The following is a 19,960-nucleotide window of genomic DNA, read 5'->3' as shown; positions in this document are numbered from 1 at the left end:
AGTGTCATCACTTAAATAAGAGGGCACTGAGGTCACGATTCCTCTCCTTGTAAGACTTTTATTAATGCCACACATGAAATAGTAAAAACATAAGTGAATTGTTAAAAATCTGCACGGTTGTGGATACAGAGGTGCTTTGAACGGGGACCGAGGAGGAGGCCGTGAGAGGGGGAAGCCAGGCCTAAGGGGAGCCAACAGTCTCGACCTGGACCCAACGGCCACGATTCAGCTGCTGCTCGCTGCGTGGTGAAGTGGCCTGGACACCGGGTCCCCAGGGTCACGCCTCCATGCCCTTGTAGCCAGGCTGCGTGCGGGGCCTCAGGGCTCCTGTCTCCCCAAGGAAAGCTTAACTCCCAACGCTCCTGGGCCTCTGGACTTAGGCTTGAGAGCCTTCAGTCCCCCTTTCTGCATGACAAAAACACCTGATCTGGAAGTATTTCCTAATGAAAGGAGATGGAAGGAAACGAAGCAAAAAGGAGCTACAGGAAATAATGCGAGATTAATTGCTGCACTGTCCTGTTACGTTGATTCCCAAATCTTCTAGAAAGGAAAGGTGTACTCTGCACAGTGTTACAGACATGCCATGTGTACTTGACTTGGAGTGGTATCTGGGATCATTTCTGTTAAAAGAACACAAAAACCCCTCAGACCCCATCAGAATCATAGCCCTCTGTTACACGTGGATTGTCTCTGCCGGAAAACGAGATTTGGCCGGCATCGTTGTGAGTTACAGTGCCTTTCTCGGGAGCATATGCCGCCGTCAGCTCAAAAACGACCTGTACTTTGTGTCCCTGAGTCATTTTGCCTTTGTGTAGCCATCCATTGGCAGTTTTATCAAAGCAAGACATAATCCATACACCCTGGAAATGAGGGTGAAGTCGTATCTTTTTAAAGTCCCTAATCACTTCCAAACAAGTCACACTGCCGTAGTGTCTATTGCTTCGTGCAGTAAGTATGTCCCTGGAAATGTTTTGCAGAAACAGATTTTTGGTTTTTTTTGGTCAACTGGATGACATTTCACTGCTGCCGAAATTTCAGCTGCATTTACTATTCCAGTCTATCTTCAATCTGGGGAGGTTCTTGACACTTGGATGTACAATTTTTCTGCACTGGCCTTTGTCAGGCAATCGATGACCTAAACACCGGTGGCCCGCACATAAGGAAGCCACCATCTATGGGAACTGGCGGTCTGCAGCCCTGGATACTCGCCTGACGTTCTGTGACTCCTTGCAAGTCACACAAGGAAGAAGGCAGCACCTTACAGGCTGTGGCCGTGGAGCAGGCCGTGGGCTCAGGGAGCCCCCTCGTGGCTCCATCCAGACTCACTAAGTGCTCCTAACTTAGGTAAAGCCCTTGGCAATTGCCCCCCCATCTTGCTCTGGGAAGAAAATGATGTCACCAGACCGTGCTGCTTTGAACATCAAAATTACTTCTTTTGTGGTCTGAAAAACCAAGATTTGGGCACTTACCTTCGGAGCAGTTCGAAACGCTGAAACCCTGCGGCAAAGCCAACAGTTGCCCTGCCCAACCCTGGCTGCCGCAGACCTGCCCGCCTATTTGATCCATCCTCGTATATGAGACACCGTGCCAGAACAGTGGGCCAGGACCTGCGGACTACCCACTTGTTCAGATTTGTCTTCTGGCTGCAGGTCCTCAGAAGGATCAGGAAGGGGCATTCAGGAAAACTCCATGCCCAATCGAGCCTGCTGTCTGGCTCCCCTGAACCCCAGTGCCCCATAAAGGGAGGGGCGACAAGATGCCCTCACTGCACGGTGGGAACGTGTGCACCCTCACTAAAGCAGAAGGGAAACATTAGCCAGGAAACCTGAGACTTGAAGTCACCGCTTTTTGGTTTGTTGGTTTGTTTGCTTTGGATCATTAACTATCACCCAGAAGCTTGAGCCCAGCACAGGATGGCCAGGGACCGCTTTCCCCGAGGGGGCAAAGGTTCTTCTCCCAGCTCATGGGAAACACGTGGCAAGGGGACCATGTGAACCAAGAGTGGATTTCACACTGATTGTCGGGAGGTGTCTCTAATGGTAGCTGCCGATTATGTCAGAGTGCCCTGTCTGAACACCGTACAAAGAAACCCTGGCTCGACAGGCGTACCTTTCAAGGAGAAAAGCACCTGCTCAAAGTCCTATGAGAGGGAGAGGAGATGAGGAGTCGTCCCGTGTCTGCACGTGTTTCCCACGCGTCTCCGAAGTTGCCCTAAGTGACTGAAGCAGCACTAGGTGGTGGACGGAGCGTGACTTGCTGTCTCACTCCACGAGTCATCTTGGGTCAAGCGGTCCCCTCTCTGGTCCTTGGCATTGTTTTCCTCAAAGTGGGAGCAAGGATCTCCGCCAAGCCTAGCTTCCGAGGTCTTTGAGGGGAAAAGACGAGACGATGCGTGGGAAAGCATGCCGGGAAAAGGCCAACAGCAGTGGGACACCCGGCCACAGGTGGCTGCTTAGGCACGATGTCCTTAGAGCCACCAGTGTCACCTGACACGCTCATCACGGACCTCGGGACTCAACGCTGCCGTCACTCGCATTGTGTTTCCGCCACCATCACTAGGCTTGGCGTCTTGCACTGTGTCTTCAGGGGTGGGGGCGGGGTGGCGTCCAGGCGCGTCTCTCCTAGGATCGTTTACGATTCCAGTGGAAGCACAGGAGAGAGATGGAAACGTCAGGCGTCGGAGTCAAAAGATGTCATCCTGTTGGCTCCAGTCCGCACGTCAAAGGCTCCACCGGAGAAGATTTCTAACGCCACTTTTGCTTTGATTGTGCCTACCGGGCCCGGATGGGGTTTCCTACATCCCAGTCCGCTGGCCTGAGGCTCGGCGGGGGCAAGTGTGGCCGGTGACAAGGGCCGGCGTCCCGCAGGGCCGCGGCCGCAGCGCAGCCCCGTCACGCTCTGGACCTGCCTCTCGTCCGTCCACTCCTGCTTTGTGCTCCGGAGGGCTTGCGTCTTGCGCTCGTCCACTTGTACGTAGTCCACTCTTTGCTCCTCCGAAAAGAGAAGTTTCTGAAGGGCGAGAACACAAAGGTTTCATTACATCGAATCTTAAAATGCAGCGCAGTGTCAGCCCGTCTCGGCTGGGTGACAGCGTCAAGTATTGGCTGGCCCTCGCCCCCGGGTCGTCACTCGCAGAAACGTCACGCTGCGTGTGCACGCGTGCAGGTGTCTCCTCACCTCTGCCCCGCGTCAGCTCGGCTCTGGCCAGCTGACTCGCCTTGACCAGGGTGATGGGAGTGGGGTGATGGGTGCCCCTCCTAAAGCGAAGACGGGCGTCCCGCGATCCTGCACTCTCCCTTTTTCCCCTGCCAGCACACGGGCACGCCTCGCGTGGGGCCCGTGCTGGACTGTCCCACAGGCAACAACTGAGGAGCCTCTGCGGTCGAAAGCCGCAGACATTCGGGGCTCGTCTTCACCGCACAGCCGACCAGAACTGACTAATGCACCGTCTGTGCTTATCTGTCTACCCTGCTGACCAGCTTTGCTGGAGTGTCATTTTAGGTTTCTGGAATGAAATGAAAGGTAAAGGAGAAGTGGGACCTCATTCAGCCAGAGGGAAGGGAAGCCTCCCAGACTCCTTTTCTCTCCACACACACAAAATGAAGTTATACTGAATATTCTGTTCAGCAAGTGATTTTCCTCGTCAAACAATACATTGGTAGCGCAGTCTACACTATGGCCATCCACTGCTTACCAGGCATTCGTTCCGTGGCTTCCCCTGTGCCATGTGACACAGTGACAGCAGTCAATGGCTAAGGTCCCTTATGTGTATTAACTCACTCAACCCTCACGACAGGCTTCAATGTAGGTGTTATTTCTGCTGCCCACTCTGCAGACAAGAACAGTACCCAGAGGGGTCAAAACTGCCCAACCTGGCGCTGGGGGCCCTTCGTGGAGCCGTCTCAAAGCCAGCGACTCCCCAGAGCCGAGCCAAACGGGGCTGTCACTTCTTCCCTCAGCAGGCCCTTCCTATGCCTGGACTACACTTTACCCCACCCGATCTCCGCCACAGCAATTTCGCAACAATCCTTATGGTCCAAATTTTGAAGAGCGTCAGTACTACAGACATTGACACAGAGACATGCAAAGAACCTAGCCCCGAGGGAGATACACCAGGACTTCTGGGACGCAGAATTGGGGCTGATTTTAAGATTCTTCACTGTACGTGTCTGTATGTTTACGACTTTGCAAAGAGAACATCCACGGTGGAATCATCGAAAGGAACTCCAAACCGAAATGGAATCTCCTGGGAATTCTCAGACACAGAATACTTCCTACCTGCTGCACAGGGGCTGGTGACGCCGAGTTGAAGTCCAGGGCTAAATAGTCCAGGCTGAATTTCCTCGTCCACGTCAGAGCTCCACTGCTGAGCAAGCTGGCTTTTCTGTGCTCCTCCTAGAAACCAACGCCACAGGATGCGGCCCGATGAGTCCTGTGCAGCTCAGCCTGCACCTCGGAGGGAGAGCCGGCTTTGAAATACAATACAGCCCATTTGGCTTTCACATGAAGCTATGCCTTCATTCACCATTGAAGCAGTTGGCCAAAATCTCCCCCAACAAGAGATCATTTTACGGATCTGACAGGCCCATGATACCTTAGAGACTTTAAATCCTGAAAAGGTCAATCACACTTACGAAAGCTTTAGTAAAGACATCCCAAGTGCACTTAAAGATACTTTATACAATACAAACGGCGATAACGCGTGCAACACACACCCACGGCATCACCATCCACCTTCAGACACACACGGCACACGCCAAGGGCCCCCTTCTACTGCTGCCTTCTTGCCCCCCACGGGGGTGAGGGCTATCTTGAACTATCTTGAACTTGGTGTTTACCACTTTTCTTTTTTTTTTTTTTTTTTTGTCGGTACGCGGGCCTCTCACTGTTCTGGCCTCTCCCGCTGCGGAGCACAGGTTCCGGACGCGCAGGCGCAGCGGCCACGGCTCACGGGCCCAGCCGCTCCGCGGCACGTGGGATCTTCCCGGACCGGGGCACGAACCCGTGTCTCCTGCATCGGCAGGCGGGCTCTCAACCACTGCGCCACCAGGGAAGCCCTTTTCTTTTAAAAGATGGTTTTATGAATGTGTGTGTCCTTAAGTGACATACTGTTTTGTTTTGCCTGTTTTGAACTCTTATCAATAGAACCGTATTGTATGCATTTGTGGTGACTTCACTTTGCACTCCATTTACGTACTTCACATTCACCCATGTCAACGCCCTATTTCATTCATTTTCATTAGCATACATGATTCCACTGCATCATTTATTTAACTGTTCCACCAACAACAGACATTTGAGTTGTTTCCAGTTTGGAGGCTCTTACAAGCAATGCGACGGTGAGCATTCATGCACCTGTGGAAGAATTTCTAGGCTGTGTCCCTGGGCTGTGGGCCCCTTCAACTTGACTATCACCAGCCTGATAGGAGGAAAATAGTATTTTACCGCGATTTGATTTTCCACACCCTTGATAATTTAATTAGTTGGCCATCCTTTCACTTGTTTACAGTTCATTTATTTTTTTCTCTTCTGTGAATTATCTGTTTAGGTTTGTTTTTGTTTTGCTAATTTTTAGACTGAAGTGCTTGTATTTTTGATTTTTCTCCGTAATTCCTCACATATCTAAGAGACTAATAATTTGTTGGTTATGTGTGTTGCTAATAGCTCATCACAGTCTACAGTGGGTACTTCTTGGTGTTTTTTAAATTAAGAATTGTTCTCGCTTTCAGTGTTAATATAGCAATATTTTCCCGAGTAGCTTGCTCTTGTATTTTGTTTAAAGAATTCTTCCTATGCTCAGGTTGTAATTTGTTTTCCCACATCTTCTTCTAAGTTATAAAGCTTTGTCCTTTGCATTTAAGTAATAATCTAGCCTCAACTGATTTTAACATGTGGTGGTGACCCAGGGGTACAATTAATTCCCTTCTGTTCTGTTTTGTACCCCACCTGGGTGACCGACCCTCCTTTCCCCAGTAATGCAGCCTCTGTTCACATATCACATCCCCATGTGTGAATAGCTGGTCAGTTCTACTGCATATTTTTGCTGCATCTGAGACAATCACGTCACTTTTCTCCTTGAACATGTTAATGTGCTTGACTGACTTGACAGATTCCTTTAATTTACGGTTGTAACAGCTCATCTCTCAGGCAATATTTGTAACAATAGATTAAAAAAAAGTTTCTCCTTCTGGCATAGTTTTCGTTTCCTCCAATCTGTTCGTTTGGTTTCTGTCTTTATGCTAGTGCTTCCCTGAGATGTCTGATGAAATCATTGGCTGTCTGCTCATATTTAGGAGTGAAAGACCAAAACGCTGATCTGAAGCTCCGACTGACTACATGGGTGGTGCTTGTCACCTGTGGTGACCTTGCTGGACGATTTTCTTGGGGAGCCCCTAATATTATGAACCATGTCTTGCCTCTTGGGTTGCTCAAATAGGTCTGAGAACTGTCTCCGAATCTCTAGACCCGATTGTAAAGGTCTGGTTGTCAACATTCTGGAAGAGAGCTGCTGGAAAAGGGTTTGGGAAAGGCTCGCGTATCTATTGTACATATTTACTTAATGTTGCTTTTAGCCTAGTATCCTCAGTCAGATGTGTCTAGCATCCCTCCGGGCAGAGACCCCTTGTTTTACTCTCTCCAGAGACTACACTTCATCTTTTGTGTGGAGTAGGAGAGAGCAAGTCACAGTGGTCAGCCTTCAAAGAAGACACCACAGTAACGTATTGGAAACTGGAAAGCAGGTGGATTTGTAGTGAATGAAGTGTATTCAGGATTCAACTCTCTTGGGTCTGATAAATCATTCACTACAAATCCACCTGCTTTCCAGTTTCCAATACGTTACTGTGGTGTCTTCTTCAGTTCTTCACAGTCGTGGGGGTTTATGCCTTTAACAAATCCTTTACTGTGATTTTAGAGGATGGTTTGGGACGGAGGGAAAACGGAAGTCTGTGGTCAATCTGCCATCTTTACCGAGATGCCCATGAACAGATTCTCAAATGTTAAACCCACTTTGCATACCGGGAATAATTCCGACTTGTTCTTGCATATGTTTTAAATTAATTAATTAATTTTTGGCTGCGTTGGGTCTCCGTCGCTGCATGTGGCTTTTCTCTAGTTGAGGCGAGCGGGGGCTACTCTTGGTTGCGGTGCGTGGGCCTCTCATTGCGGTGGCTTCTCTTGTTGCGGAGCACGGGCTCTAGGAGCGCGGGCTTCAGTAGTTGTGGCGCACGGGCTTAGTTGCTCCGCGGCATGTGGGATCTTCCCGGACCAGGGCTCGAACCCGTGTCCCCTGCATTGGCAGGCGGATTCTTAACCACTGCGCCACCGGGGAAGCCCGTTCATGCATATTTTCAGTTTTATAAAGTGCTGAACTTATTTTACTAAAATCTTTAGGATTTCTTTTGTAAACAGCTTTACTGAGATATAATTCCATACCATGCGATTCTCTCACTTCAAGTGTACCATTCGGTGGTGCTTAGGCTATTCACATATTATTTGTGCAATCATCACCTCAATTTTAGAATATTTCCATCACCCCAAAATGGAATCCTGCTCCCTTTAGCCGTCATCCCCTAGTCCCAGTATCTCCCCAAGCTCTAGGCAACCACCACTAATCTAATTTCTGTCTCTATAGATTTACTATACTAGACATGTCATACAAATGGAATCATACAATATGTGGTTGTGATACTGTGATTTACAAGAAATACACATTTGGTCATTCAGGTGACCAAATATTTCTTTCTCATATATAGTTGGTCTTCAGTCCACAATTCCTGGGTCACAGCTCCCAAAACCCTTCGAATTTCCTAAGTGTTGAGAATGACACAGATGTCTCTTATTATAGGAATGAGGTGACTTTTAGGTGGCACCTAACAACGTGCCTCCTACTTGCCAGGAGAACCAACCATGTGATCAGAAGCTTGGAACTTTCGGTCCCACTGCCCGGCTCCCACCCGATCTCTGGGGAGTGGGGAGGTGCCGGAGCTTGACTCAGTCACCAATGGCCAGTGATTTCATCAGTCGTGCCTGTGTGAGGAAGCGTCCATGAAAACCCACGAGGACTGGGTTCAGAGAGCTTCTGGGTCGGGGGACACGCGGAGGTGCTGGGGGAGGGGCCCCCGGTGAGGGCGTGGAAGCCCCGGGCCCCTTCCTCGTGCCTCGCCCTGTGCGTCTCTTCCGTCTGGGTGTTCCTCAGTTATATCCTTCTAGGGTCAGTCGGTGATCTAGTAAGTGAAGTGTTTCTCTGAGTCCTGTGAGCTGCCCTAGCAAATTAATTGAACCCTCAGAGGAGGTCGTGGGAAGCTCCCTTCTACAGCTGCTCAGTCAGAAGCACAGATATCAACCTGGGCTTTTGACTGGCTCCTGAAACTGAGGGGGGCGGGGCACTCTCCTAGTCTCCTGGGACTGAGCCCTTAACCTGTGGAATGTGACGCTATCTCCCGGCAGAAAGTGTCAGAATTGAGTTGAATCCTTGGACACCCTGCCGGTGTCCGAGAATTGCTTGACGTTATGTGGGAACCCACCCCAACCAACACACACATCCTGCAACTGGGTCCAGAAATCCCAGAGAGTGGTCTTTTGGGGTTGGCTTCTTTCACTCAGCATATTGTTTTCCGGGTTCATCCTTGTTGTTTCATGGACCTGATTTCACTGTATGGCTGCGTAACACCCCGCTGTGCGGCCATACCACACTGTAGTTACCCATATTCATGATTTGGGGAACATTTCGGCTGCTTTCACTTGTTGGCCATTATGAAAAAGGATGCTATGGGGCTTCCCTGGTGGCGCAGTGGTTGAGAGTCCGCCTGCCGATGCAGGGGACGCGGGTTCGTGCCCCGGTCCGGGAAGATCCCACATGCCGCGGGGCGGCTGGGCCCGTGAGCCGTGGCCGCTGAGCCTGCGCGTCCGGAGCCTGTGCTCCGCAACGGGAGAGGCCACGACAGTGAGAGGCCCGCGTACCGCAGAAAAAAAAAAAAGGATGCTATGAACATTCACGTGCAAGATTTGGTTGGACTTATTCTTGCTTAGGATTGTTTAACCTGCGTGAATGAGTGAGATTGATATATAATTTTCTACTTATGTTAGTGCTATTTGTTTTGGTATTAAGTTATTTTAGCTTTTATAAAATAAGCTGGGTAATATTTCCGCTTTTTGCCATTCCCTGGAGGTGCTTCTGTAAGATCGCAGCGATCGCTTCCTTTTGATAGAAAGTTTCTGTGAAGTTTTGGGGGCTTCGTGATCCTTTGTAGTAAAAATTTCCCTACGTATATTCAGTTTCTCTAATAATTTGTGTTTTCTGTTTTTACTTGAGGCAGTTTTTAATAATATTTTTCTGAGAATTTGTCTGTTTTCACTAAAGTTTTCAAATTCACTCAACATGAAGTTGTTCTTAGTATCCTCATGTCATTCATCTCTGACGTATTTGCAATTATTACCTCCTTCCTTTGCATTCTTAATATTATTGGCATGCATTGCTTTCTCTTGATTGGTTGCGTTCAATTTTAATCTCTTAAAAGAGCAAATTAGGTCGGTGTTGATTCTAATTTTGTTGTTTATTTTGTCAATTTCTGGTCTCACCTTTATTCATTTTCCTTTCATGGGGTTTATTTCTTCAATTTATTATTATGAAAAATTTCTAATAATCAGCCAAATTGAAGAAAATATGCTATGAACACCCATATACCTACCATCCACATTCCACCACTAACATCTGACTACAATGAACTATCTGTGAGTCTTTGGACTGAGGATGGGTGTCTTTCATGAACTGTGAGAAACTGACATTATTCCTTTACATATTGCTTCTCTACTTTTTCCCTATTATCTCCTTCTGTAACGCCGACTGGACAAATGTTTGACCTTCTCATACTATCTTCCACTTCTCAACTTTGTTTATGTTTTTATCTCCTTGTCCTGACTTATCAGTAACTTCAAAACTATATTCTAGTTCACTAAATTACTCTTTGGGTTTAGTCTGTTTAACTCACCAATTGAGTTTCTAATTTCATCCCTATTTTTATGTCTAGAAGTTCTAAATGGTCTTTTCTAATCCACCTGGTCATTTTTAAATAGTACCTTGTGACTCAGTCCAACTTTCAACTCCTCATCTTATTTTTCAAATATATAAAACATAGTTATTTTATATGTGAAATCTAATATTTCTAATAATGACTTACTTCCCTACGTGATTTTATTTTTTGTAATTCCTACTGATTCTCAGGATTTGCAATTTCTCAATATTTTTGGCCCGTGAGATCCCCTTTCCTTTCTTGGCAGTTGAGTTTTGGATTTAAAAAATGCATTTAAAACTATATTCTCTACCATTTTAAGATTATTTTTATATGGTGGTCATGTGGTTTTCACAGTACCTTGCCTACTGAAGTGCTTCATCAAATTAAAAAAAATAGAACAGGGGCTTCCCTGGTGGCGCAGTGGTTAAGAATCCACCTGCCGATGCATGGGACACGGGTTCGAGCCCTGGCCTGGGAAGATCCCACGTGCCGCAGAGCAACTAAGCCCGTGCGCCACAACTACTGAGCCTGCATGTCACAACTACTGAAGCCCTTGCGCCTAGGGCCCGTGCTCTGCAACAAGAGAAACCACTGCAATGAGAAGCCCGCGCACTGCAATGAAGAGTAGCCCCCGCTCACTGCAACTAGAGAAAGCCCGCGCACAGCAAAAAAAAAAAAAAAAGAAAAAAGAAAGAAAGAAAAAGAAAAAGAAGAACAAAGCTGGAGGAATCACACTCCCTGATTTCAAACTATACTATAATCAAAGCAGTGTGGTACTGGCAAAAAAAACAGACACATAGATTAATGGAACAGAATAGACCCCATAAATAAATCCATACTTATATGGTTGATTAATCTACGACAAAGGAAGCAAGAATATACAATGGAGAAAAGACAGCTTCTTCAATAAATGGTGTTGGGAAAACTGCACAGCTACATGCAAAAGAATCAAACAGTACTACTTTCTTACAGCATATACAAAAACAAATTCAAAATGGAAGAAAGACAAATACAAGACCTGAAACCATAAAACTCCCAGAAGAAAACATACACAGTATATTCTTTGACATGGGTCTTAACAATATTTTTTGGTTATGTCTCCTCAGGCAAGAGAAAGAAAAACAAAAAATAAATAAACTAAAAAGCTTTTGCACAGCAAAGGGAACTATCAATAAAACAAAAGGGCAGTCTACTGAATGGGAGAAGATATTTTCAAATGATACATCTGACAAGAGGTTCATATCCAAAATATACAAATAACAAATACAACTCAACAAAAAAACAAACAACCTGATTAAAAAATGGGTAGAGGACCTGAATAGACATTTTTCCAAAGAAGACATACAGGTGTCCAACAGATAGATGAAAAGATGCTCAACATCACTAATCAGCAGGTAAATGCAAATCAATACCACGATGAGACATCACCTCACACCTGTCAGAATGGCCATCATCAAAAGAACACAAGTGGGCTTCCCTGGTGGCGCAGTGGTTGGGAGTCCGCCTGCCGATGCAGGGGACGCGGGTTCGTGCCCCGGTCCGGGAGGATCCCACGTGCCGCGGAGCGGCTGGGCCCGTGAGCCATGGCCGCTGCGCCTGCGCGTCCGGAGCCTGTGCTCCGCAACGGGAGAGGCCACAGCGGTGAGAGGCCCGCGTACCGCAAAAAAAAAAAAAAAAAAAAAAAGAACACAAGTAACAAAATTTGGTGAGGATGTGGAGAAAAGGGGACCCTCCTACACTGTTGGTGAGAATGTAAACTGGTGCAGCTGCTATGGAGAACAGTATGGAGGTTCCTCAAAAATTAAAAACATGATTCAGTAATTTCACTTCTGGGTATTTATCTCCCCGCCAAATAAAAAAACAGTAATTCAAAAAGATACACGCGCTCCCAAGTGCTGCTGTTCACTGCAGCACTATTTACAGTAGTCAAGACATGGAAGCACCCTCAGTGTCCATCAATAGATAAATGGATAAAGATGTGGTATACGGATGTGTATATATATGTGTGTGTATGTACATGTGTGTATACACACACACACACACACACACTGGAATGTTACCTAGCAAAAAAAAAAAAAAAAAAAAAAGAAAGAAATCTTGCCATTAGGACAACATGGGTGGATCTAGAGGCTGTTATGCCAAAGTGAAATAAGTCAGAGAAAGACAAACGCTACATGATCTTACTCATACGTGGAATCTAAACAAAACAAAAACAAAAACCAAAAAACAGGGGCTTCCCCGGTGGCGCAGTGGTTAAGAATCCGCCTGCCAATGCAGGGGACACGGGTTCGAGCCCTGGTCCGGGAAGATCCCCCATGCCGCGGAGCAACTAAGCCCGTGCGCCACAACTACTGAGCCTGCGCTCTAGAGCCCGCGAGCCAAAACTACTGAGCCCGCGAGCCACAACTACTGAAGCCCGTGCACCTAGAGCCCGTGCTCCGCAACAAGAGAAGCCACCGCAACGAGAAGCCCACGCACCACAACGAAGAGCAGCCCCCGCTCGCTGCAACTAGAGAAAGCCCGTGCGCGGCAATGAAGACCCAACGCAGCCAAAAAAAAAAACAACAACAAAAAAGCAAAAAAAAAAAAGAAAACAGACTCATAGATACAGAGAACAAATGGGTGGTTGCCATAAGGGAGGGGGTGAGGAGGGGGTGGAATAGGTGAAGGGGGTGTGGAGATACACACCTCGATTATATAATAAGTAACCCGTGGGAATGTCCTCTACAGTGTAAGGAACAGGGTCAATAACATTGTAGTAAGTCAGAGAGGGACACATGCTCACTAGACTTTATCATGGTGACCATTTCATTCATGTATGAAAATGTCAATCATTATGTAGCACACCTGAGATGAACAAAATGTTGAACGTCAACTATATTTCATTAAAAAATAAAGCAGCTAAAGAAGGATAGGTGACTTTAATAAAACAAAACTTGTATTGCAGCCCCTGGCCTAAATTTTTACATTCAGATAAGAACTTGTCCTCAAAGAGAGAAAAATTATGCATATGATTATGTGCAAAATCGAAACTGAATTATATTAGTCCTGTCTACCAAATGGGTTGTTTTGTGGAACAAGTGAAAGAATGTAAAAGTCATTTGAAAATATCATATTACTGAATTTAAAACACTGAATTGAATGAGATGGGATAGGCTTTAAATTTCATTTATGTGGTGGTTCCCTCAGAGCTACCTTCCTTCAGCCAGTTTTCTGGGCTCTTAATCTACTGTGTCATATTGCCTAGTAATGTACAGAGACAGTCATTAATCGATGATTATATACAGGCAAGAAACCAATCCTGAATTATACTGTTAATGAAACACTGGTCTTTCTCACAACCTCAAAGATCAGAAATAACTGCTAGTGTCTGGAATGGCTCTGCACTTGCTTCTATGAGGCTATAGATTCCCTTCCCTTCTCTGTTCTCTGGAGACAAAGCACAGCTGGGCAGTATCTTTTATAAGAGTGTTTTCTTCTAGAAGTTTCCCAAGGGCCATTACTAAGAGTGAAAAATATTGGGAATACCACAGCAGCCTGGATATGAGTCACTTTCCACCTGCATATGGCTACTCACAGAACAATCTGTCAAATAGAAAGGCAAAATGAAGCACTTAATTGCTGCTTCACTGGAGATGAGTGTTTTGAGAATTTTAAATGCCTTTTACTGTCATGTGTAGGAAGGCAGAGTTCTCTTCTCAAAAGTATATAGTCTCAGTGCCTTGAACACTGTCCTTCTAAGATCTCTTTTTCAAAATTTCATAGTTTAAACAGAGATTCTCTCTAGAGTTCCCTACATTTTAAAGTTCTGGCTAAAGGGCCTGATAATTGCCAGAGGTGCTAAAAGACCCTCTTTCTCTTCAGTAACCCATTCTCAACAGAATCCAGGGTAGAGGGAATGGAAGGGACAAGAGGGCAGGAGAGATTGAACCATAAATCGTTCATCAAAGGATCGAGATGCCGGGTCTCTGTGCACTCTACCAGGAGTCTCCAGAGGCTAGACCCATCCATGACCTGGGACACCGGGCCACCCTCCCAACGGGACTCGAAGTGATTCATCCTTGGTAAAAGTTTGGAGGTGGTCAGGGCAGGGCTACCCGGTGGTGTGGTGGAAGGGAACATCCAATGTGTGAGTTTTCACAGCTTAGACTCTGGTCATCCAGGGAGCTACAAAGCTACTGGGGTCAAACACGATATCCCAGCCATGGTGAAAAGAATTGCCAGCATTTCCATTTTCCCATTACACATTGCAGCCCTGGGCACACTGAAAACTGTGGCCTCAAAATGGTACGGGGAGCTGAATATCGCAGGAAAGAAAACCAACTTCATAACAACTTGTTCCTGGTCTGGAAAACATTGTAAGCTTGTATTACAGTCAAGTAATTGCTTTAAGATTGCACGGGACTTTCTGAATGCTATGTTTCGTTTACAGTGAGCTGATAAGAATATAGATTGGGGTGAAGAATAAGAAGAGTGTGAAAAATATAGGATTACCATTTGCATGTAGCTTTGTTCCTCTTCTCTGGAAACAGAATTGGCAAAAAATCTTGCAGAATTAATACCATTTCTTTCCGGAGAGAGAAAGCTGGTTCGATTGCTAAGAACAGAAATATAGATGAGGTCAAAGCAATGTCTTACAGCTGCTCTGAAAGCCAGCCAAGAACTGACATGGCCCCTCTGGGGTTTCGGCCCTCGCCCCCGCTTCCCCATGCAACTTCCTTCTGGCCAAAGCAATTCCTGAACCAGGAGAGAGACTACCCCGCAGCTGCCGTCCTGCTATGGGGCAAAGGGTTCCCAATTCTCAAAGGCTATATTTTTTCCAGGCCCTCCATGTGACACAGCTCATGAGCTTTCTAGAAAGAGACCAAGGCATCATATCATTTAGAGAAAAACAAAACAAAACAAAAACGCTCCTTTGAGGCTCTCTTGTTTCCATTCAAAGTAACCAGGAAAAGTAAGGAAGTGTGGTCATTCGTTTGATAGGATGAGCCCAGGACTACGAATCCACTTTTATCCTACTCCCAAGTCAGAAGCAGAGGCCAAGGCCCTGCGGCTCTGTCTAGAAATGTAGTTCACTACAGAATTCTGCTTTACAGAGCCACTGTGTCCTGCGGCATATAGGGTGAACTAAGAAACTCCGAGGCCAGGCTCAGGACTCTGAAGTTCCTACAAGGACTCTGAAATTGCTACAAGGTGAGATGAGAGAGTGCAGATACATTTTGGGGTTTGTCTACTGAGCCCATGTGAACTGGGATCGAAAAAGAACCTTTCTCTGTTGGTACTAGGGTTGTAGCATGTAAATAAGGACCTCAGGCCGTGAGGACTGTGCAACAGAGAAGCAGCACCGTCGTTCCTGAGTCCACTGTCCTGGGAGATTCACTTATGGTCCTTCCTCTGTGACCTACGAAACACTCCCAGCTCGGGATAATAAACCACATCCCTCGTTCGGCTTAAGCTGGACTGAGTGGGCTTCGACCCCCTTGAACCACCGAGGCCTGAGTAACGCTGGGGGAGTGCACCGGCCGAGGCCCCTACGAGCAATCAAAGACTCACCAAGGCGCAGTGCGGGTCCTGGTGAGACACGTGTGTTCCCGGATGGTGCAGAGGCGTTTCAGGTCCAGGGGAGGTGACCGTGCTGCAAGATAACACGTGAAAAGCAACACGGTAAGTGCTCAGGGGTTCAAGGCCACAAACCGAAGACTATAAAACGATGGCCTTCCGTCAGATCCACGTTTACTCCCCGCGGTGCTGAGGATGAGCGTCCTGTTTGCTGTCCTACTCTTCCCAGCCTCACCGGGAGGAGGGGGGACAACCACCGAGCCAGTGGCCACATGGTCGGCTGGGCTTCCATCCAGTCACTGCACACTTACTGAGAACTCGCTGTCAGGCACGGCTCCAGGTGTCCCGAACTGAAGCTGCACCTTCCTTCGCCATCTCTCTGCCTAGTGAGTCACCTTCGGATCCCAGCTCAACGTGTCCCGCTCAGGAAGGCCTTCCCTGACCGCCAGGCAAGACAAGGCCCAGCTCACGGGCTGTCACGAGTTCCTGCGCTCGCCCCCCGCAGCACTCGCCCGCTTCGTGACGATACGTTCGGCAGTGGTGATCGTCACAGGGTTTTCTGGCTTCTTCACCGCAGCGGCCTCGGCAGCCCGTCCTGCTGAGTGGCTTGTGAGCATATTCCTCTATTGCTGCCTCGACCAGCTTGGTTTTCTAGCTCTTTCCTCCACTAGGCCACACAGCTGGAGAGTGTTTAACTCCGCTCCGTATTGCCAGGGACTTTCGTGCTGCTCAGTCAGTTTCCCGGGAGCCTCAGACCTGCCAGGTGCTGAGCTGGAAAGGACATATGCGTCGTGTAGTCCCCGGGCACAAGGTCTCTCCTGGCTCTCATGCACCCTGGTCTCGGCTTCACTGACCGGCCGCCTCCTGGCTTCAGCCCCTGCCTCTCCTGCTTGGGCCGCAGGCTCCACCCCCGGAGCCACACGTGTAAGAACCAGCCCCTCCCGGCCCAGGTGTCCCAATTAATCCACAACCACACGTCCAACCAACATCTCTGCGCCTCCATCACTAGGTCTTTTAGCGCTCTAACATCCAACGTGCTAGCCACTAGCCGCGCGTGGCTATTGAAATTTCAATGCATTAAAATGAAATAAAATCTAACAATTCAGTTCCTCAGTTGCACCGGCCACGTTTCACTTGTTCAACAGCCACATTTTCTTCGTTACAGAAAGTTCTGTTGCACTGCATTGCTACAGAAAAGTCACTGAGTAAAACAACAGTATCTACCTCAAAGTTACAGGTCCCCGTGAAATGGTTTCTGGCCAGCCTGCATGGCTGGTTCCTCTAAAGCCCAGGAGACGGGGTCTGTTCTCCTATTCAGTAGCGATTGAATGACTACTTTTTCTCTCGGGCGGCTTGGGCATATCTTTCTCCCTGCTTGCTTCCTCATCCGTGCCTCCCCCAGAAATGTGATTTGACTCGCATCGAAGAGGGGGAGGCTGCAGCGGACGGGGCACAAGCAGACGACTTCGTTCCAGCTCTGGGCGTGGCCGCCTGAAGCAGCAGAGGCGGCGATGGAGCCAATGGGGTGTCGGGGGTCGCGGTCACGGTACCGGCTATTTCCTTGGAATCGCCCAGCCCGACCGGGCGCTAGCAGGGCACCGAGCGACGTGGCATACGGCCAGGTCTACATTCAGGAATCAGTGCCAAAGGCCACTCTTGGCTGCCTCACACAAGGTGGACACTGTGATTACGTTCAAGTGCTGTCTAAACAAAGAGAGGCCTTATTTCTGGGGTTTTGTTAGGGAAGCAGCCAAAGATGAGTCCTCTGGAATGAACCTGGCTTCAGAGGCTGCATCTGCCAGGCCACAGTGACTGCAAGTCCCCCGGTTCCTTTTATCCTTACGATCGGGGGCAGCAGGGCTCCTCAGCCCTCGCCACTCAATCCCAGGCATTTCTCCGTGCCCTTGTGCTTCCCAGGCCTCTGGGCTGCTTTCTCTAGTGTCCCCTTCCCAGAGACGGTCAGGAGGGAAGCTTTTCCACGTGGCCACCAGACCTCGCTCCCCACTCCCGCACAGCAGGCCTGGGGAAGTGACTTACGTTTCCTCTGAGGCTTGAGATCTCTATTCACAGGGGGGGGCTCCAGGTGCGCCGGGAGCTCGGGCAATGGGCTGGTGATGCTTCCTGAGCTCATTGGGATGTAGTCATCAGGGCTGCAGTGGGGTCCGAGAGCAGAAGCGGCGGCCTGGGGTCTCATGGGCACGTAGCTGTCCTCAGTGCTGGTGGAAGCCGGAGGGGACGTCGGGAAGAACCTGCATGGCTGCAAAGGGAAAAAGCACAGAATAGCCACGGAAACTGCTTCCAGTGGGCAGCCTCGGCTGCACGTGGCATTTCAATTGCAGATTATCCAAGAATAACTTTGAACTTCCCTAGGAAAGTCAGACAAGCCTCTAACTCAGGCTCTGCCGCTGGACTTATCATGTGAGGTAGGTGATGGCTCGCCTAGATCTCATGCTGGAAGACAGAGGTTAATGAATTTATGCAAGTGCTTTAAGTGTCATGTGATGACTTCAGCAGGTACCCCAAGTTCGGGGAAGCGTCCGGACCATTAGAACTGGCAGGGTCCTCACAGCACACGAGGTCCAGTAGCTCCCAGACAAGTTTAAGCCTTAATGGGAGACTGGAAGGGTCCTCAGAGATTCACAGTGCTGTCTCAAAAGACATCATGGGAACATAAATAGGTCAGGCTATTGTTTTGGTAAAAATTGAGGCTTAAAGAAACTCAAGTACCAAACTTACCAAATTTAAACTTAGCCGCTTATCTCGGTGTCTTAAAGATTGGCCTTCTACATCACCTGCAAGAAACAAGCAGGGTGGTGAAAAATGCGGACAACATCAGTTGAAACTATGCTCCAAGTACCTGTGCACCTCAGGGCCCTGTGTGCAGCTCCAGAGAGGGAGAGAGACTTGCTCTTGAGTCTAGCTCGGCAGTCAGAACACCTTCCCCCAACAGATGGAAAGCGGACCAGGTTTTGAAGAGGTTGCTGTATGATGGCTTCAGTTCCCTCTGTGAACTGGGGAGAGTCAGAGCAGGTAATTAACAAATGCTCGTTGCATTTGTTACATGAATTTTCTGCACTTAGGGATGGTAGAGACAGAGCTGGAGGTTTGAGGAGAGGCGAGCAGGAGTGAAATAGCCCTTGTGATGTGCAGGAGCGAATCGGTGACCATGAATTTCTGAAGCAAGAATCAGCACCTCAGGTACAGATCCGGAGAGAGAGGAGAGCTGGATGAATCCAGGATCAGACATTTGTGAGACGGATGTGACATAAACAGCGTGACGTAAAAATTTAGAATAACTGTTGAACTGAAATAGGAGATGTCCAGAAGGTAGCAAGATATATGGGCCTAGGTTCAAATGAGACCTGCTTAGAGATGGCAGTCAAAACCTAAGAGTAGAGGAGAAGTTTAAATAGAAAATCCTGGAGACTCTCAATATTCAAAGAGTAGGAGGATGAGCACTGGCTCATGTGGAGAGAGCGCAAGTGGAGAAGGAGGAAAGTCAGGGGCCCCAGGCTGCGAGAGCCCACGGGAGGCGATGGTGGCCGGTGGCGGGGAATACCGCCAAAAAGGGCCCTCAGCACGTGGGGACCGGAGCAAAGTGTCTTCCTAGAACTTGGACATGTGAAAAGCCAGGCTGCCTGTGAGAAATAAACTGAAGAGTCAACATCATCCTAAAGCAAGAGAATAACTCCCAGCTCAGAAAGATGTGATGCAGATTGATGGAATTAAGGCCAGACACCATCAAACTCCGAGAGGAAAACAGAGGCAGAGCACTCTCTGACACAAATCGCAGCAAGATCTTCTTTGACCCACCTCCCAGAGAAATGGAAATAAAAACAAACAAATGGGACCTAATGAAACCTAAAAGCTTTTGCACAGCAAAGGCAACCATAAACAAGACGAAAAGACAACCCTCAGAATGGGAGAAAATATTTGCAAATGAAGCAACGGACAAAGGATTAATCTCCAAATATATAAACAGCTCATGCAGCTCAATATTAAAGAAACAAACAACCCAATCCAAAAATGGGCAGAAGATCTAAATAGACATTTCTCCAAAGAAGACATACAGATGGTCAAGAGGCACATGAAAAGCTGCTCAACATCACTAATCATTAGAGAAATGCAAATCAAAACTACCATGAGGGGGCTTCCCTGGTGGCGCAGTGGTTGAGAGTCCGCCTGCCGATGCAGGGGGCACGGGTTCGTGCCCTGGTCCGGGAAGATCCCACATGCCGCGGAGCGGCTGGGCCTGTGAGCCATGGCCGCTGGGCCTGCACGTCCGGAGCCTGTGCTCCGCAACGGGAGAGGCCACGACAGTGAGAGGCCCGCGTACCGCAAAAAAAAAAAAAAAAAAAAAACCTACCATGAGGCATCACCTCACACTG

General features: G+C 48.1%; 1 protein-coding gene across 1 annotated transcript in view; it reads right to left on the bottom strand.

Moving 5' to 3' along the window:
• Window positions 1–33: 33 nt before the first annotated feature.
• Window positions 34–19,960, bottom strand: part of GAB3 (GRB2 associated binding protein 3) — a 62,889-nt gene continuing 42,962 nt past the window's right edge. Inside the window, exons 5-10 of the mRNA XM_059051181.2 lie at window positions 18,309–18,364; window positions 17,610–17,829; window positions 15,567–15,648; window positions 14,508–14,610; window positions 4,279–4,395; window positions 34–3,009 (exon numbers count right to left, since the gene is read on the bottom strand). Coding sequence (XP_058907164.1) covers window positions 2,671–3,009; window positions 4,279–4,395; window positions 14,508–14,610; window positions 15,567–15,648; window positions 17,610–17,829; window positions 18,309–18,364 — 917 coding nt within the window. The 3' untranslated portion in view covers window positions 34–2,670. The remainder of the gene's footprint in view (window positions 3,010–4,278; window positions 4,396–14,507; window positions 14,611–15,566; window positions 15,649–17,609; window positions 17,830–18,308; window positions 18,365–19,960) is intronic.

Source organism: Kogia breviceps, chromosome X (genome assembly GCF_026419965.1).
Source record: "Kogia breviceps isolate mKogBre1 chromosome X, mKogBre1 haplotype 1, whole genome shotgun sequence".
NCBI lineage: Eukaryota > Metazoa > Chordata > Mammalia > Artiodactyla > Physeteridae > Kogia > Kogia breviceps.
This window is presented reverse-complemented; position numbering and strand designations above follow the sequence as displayed.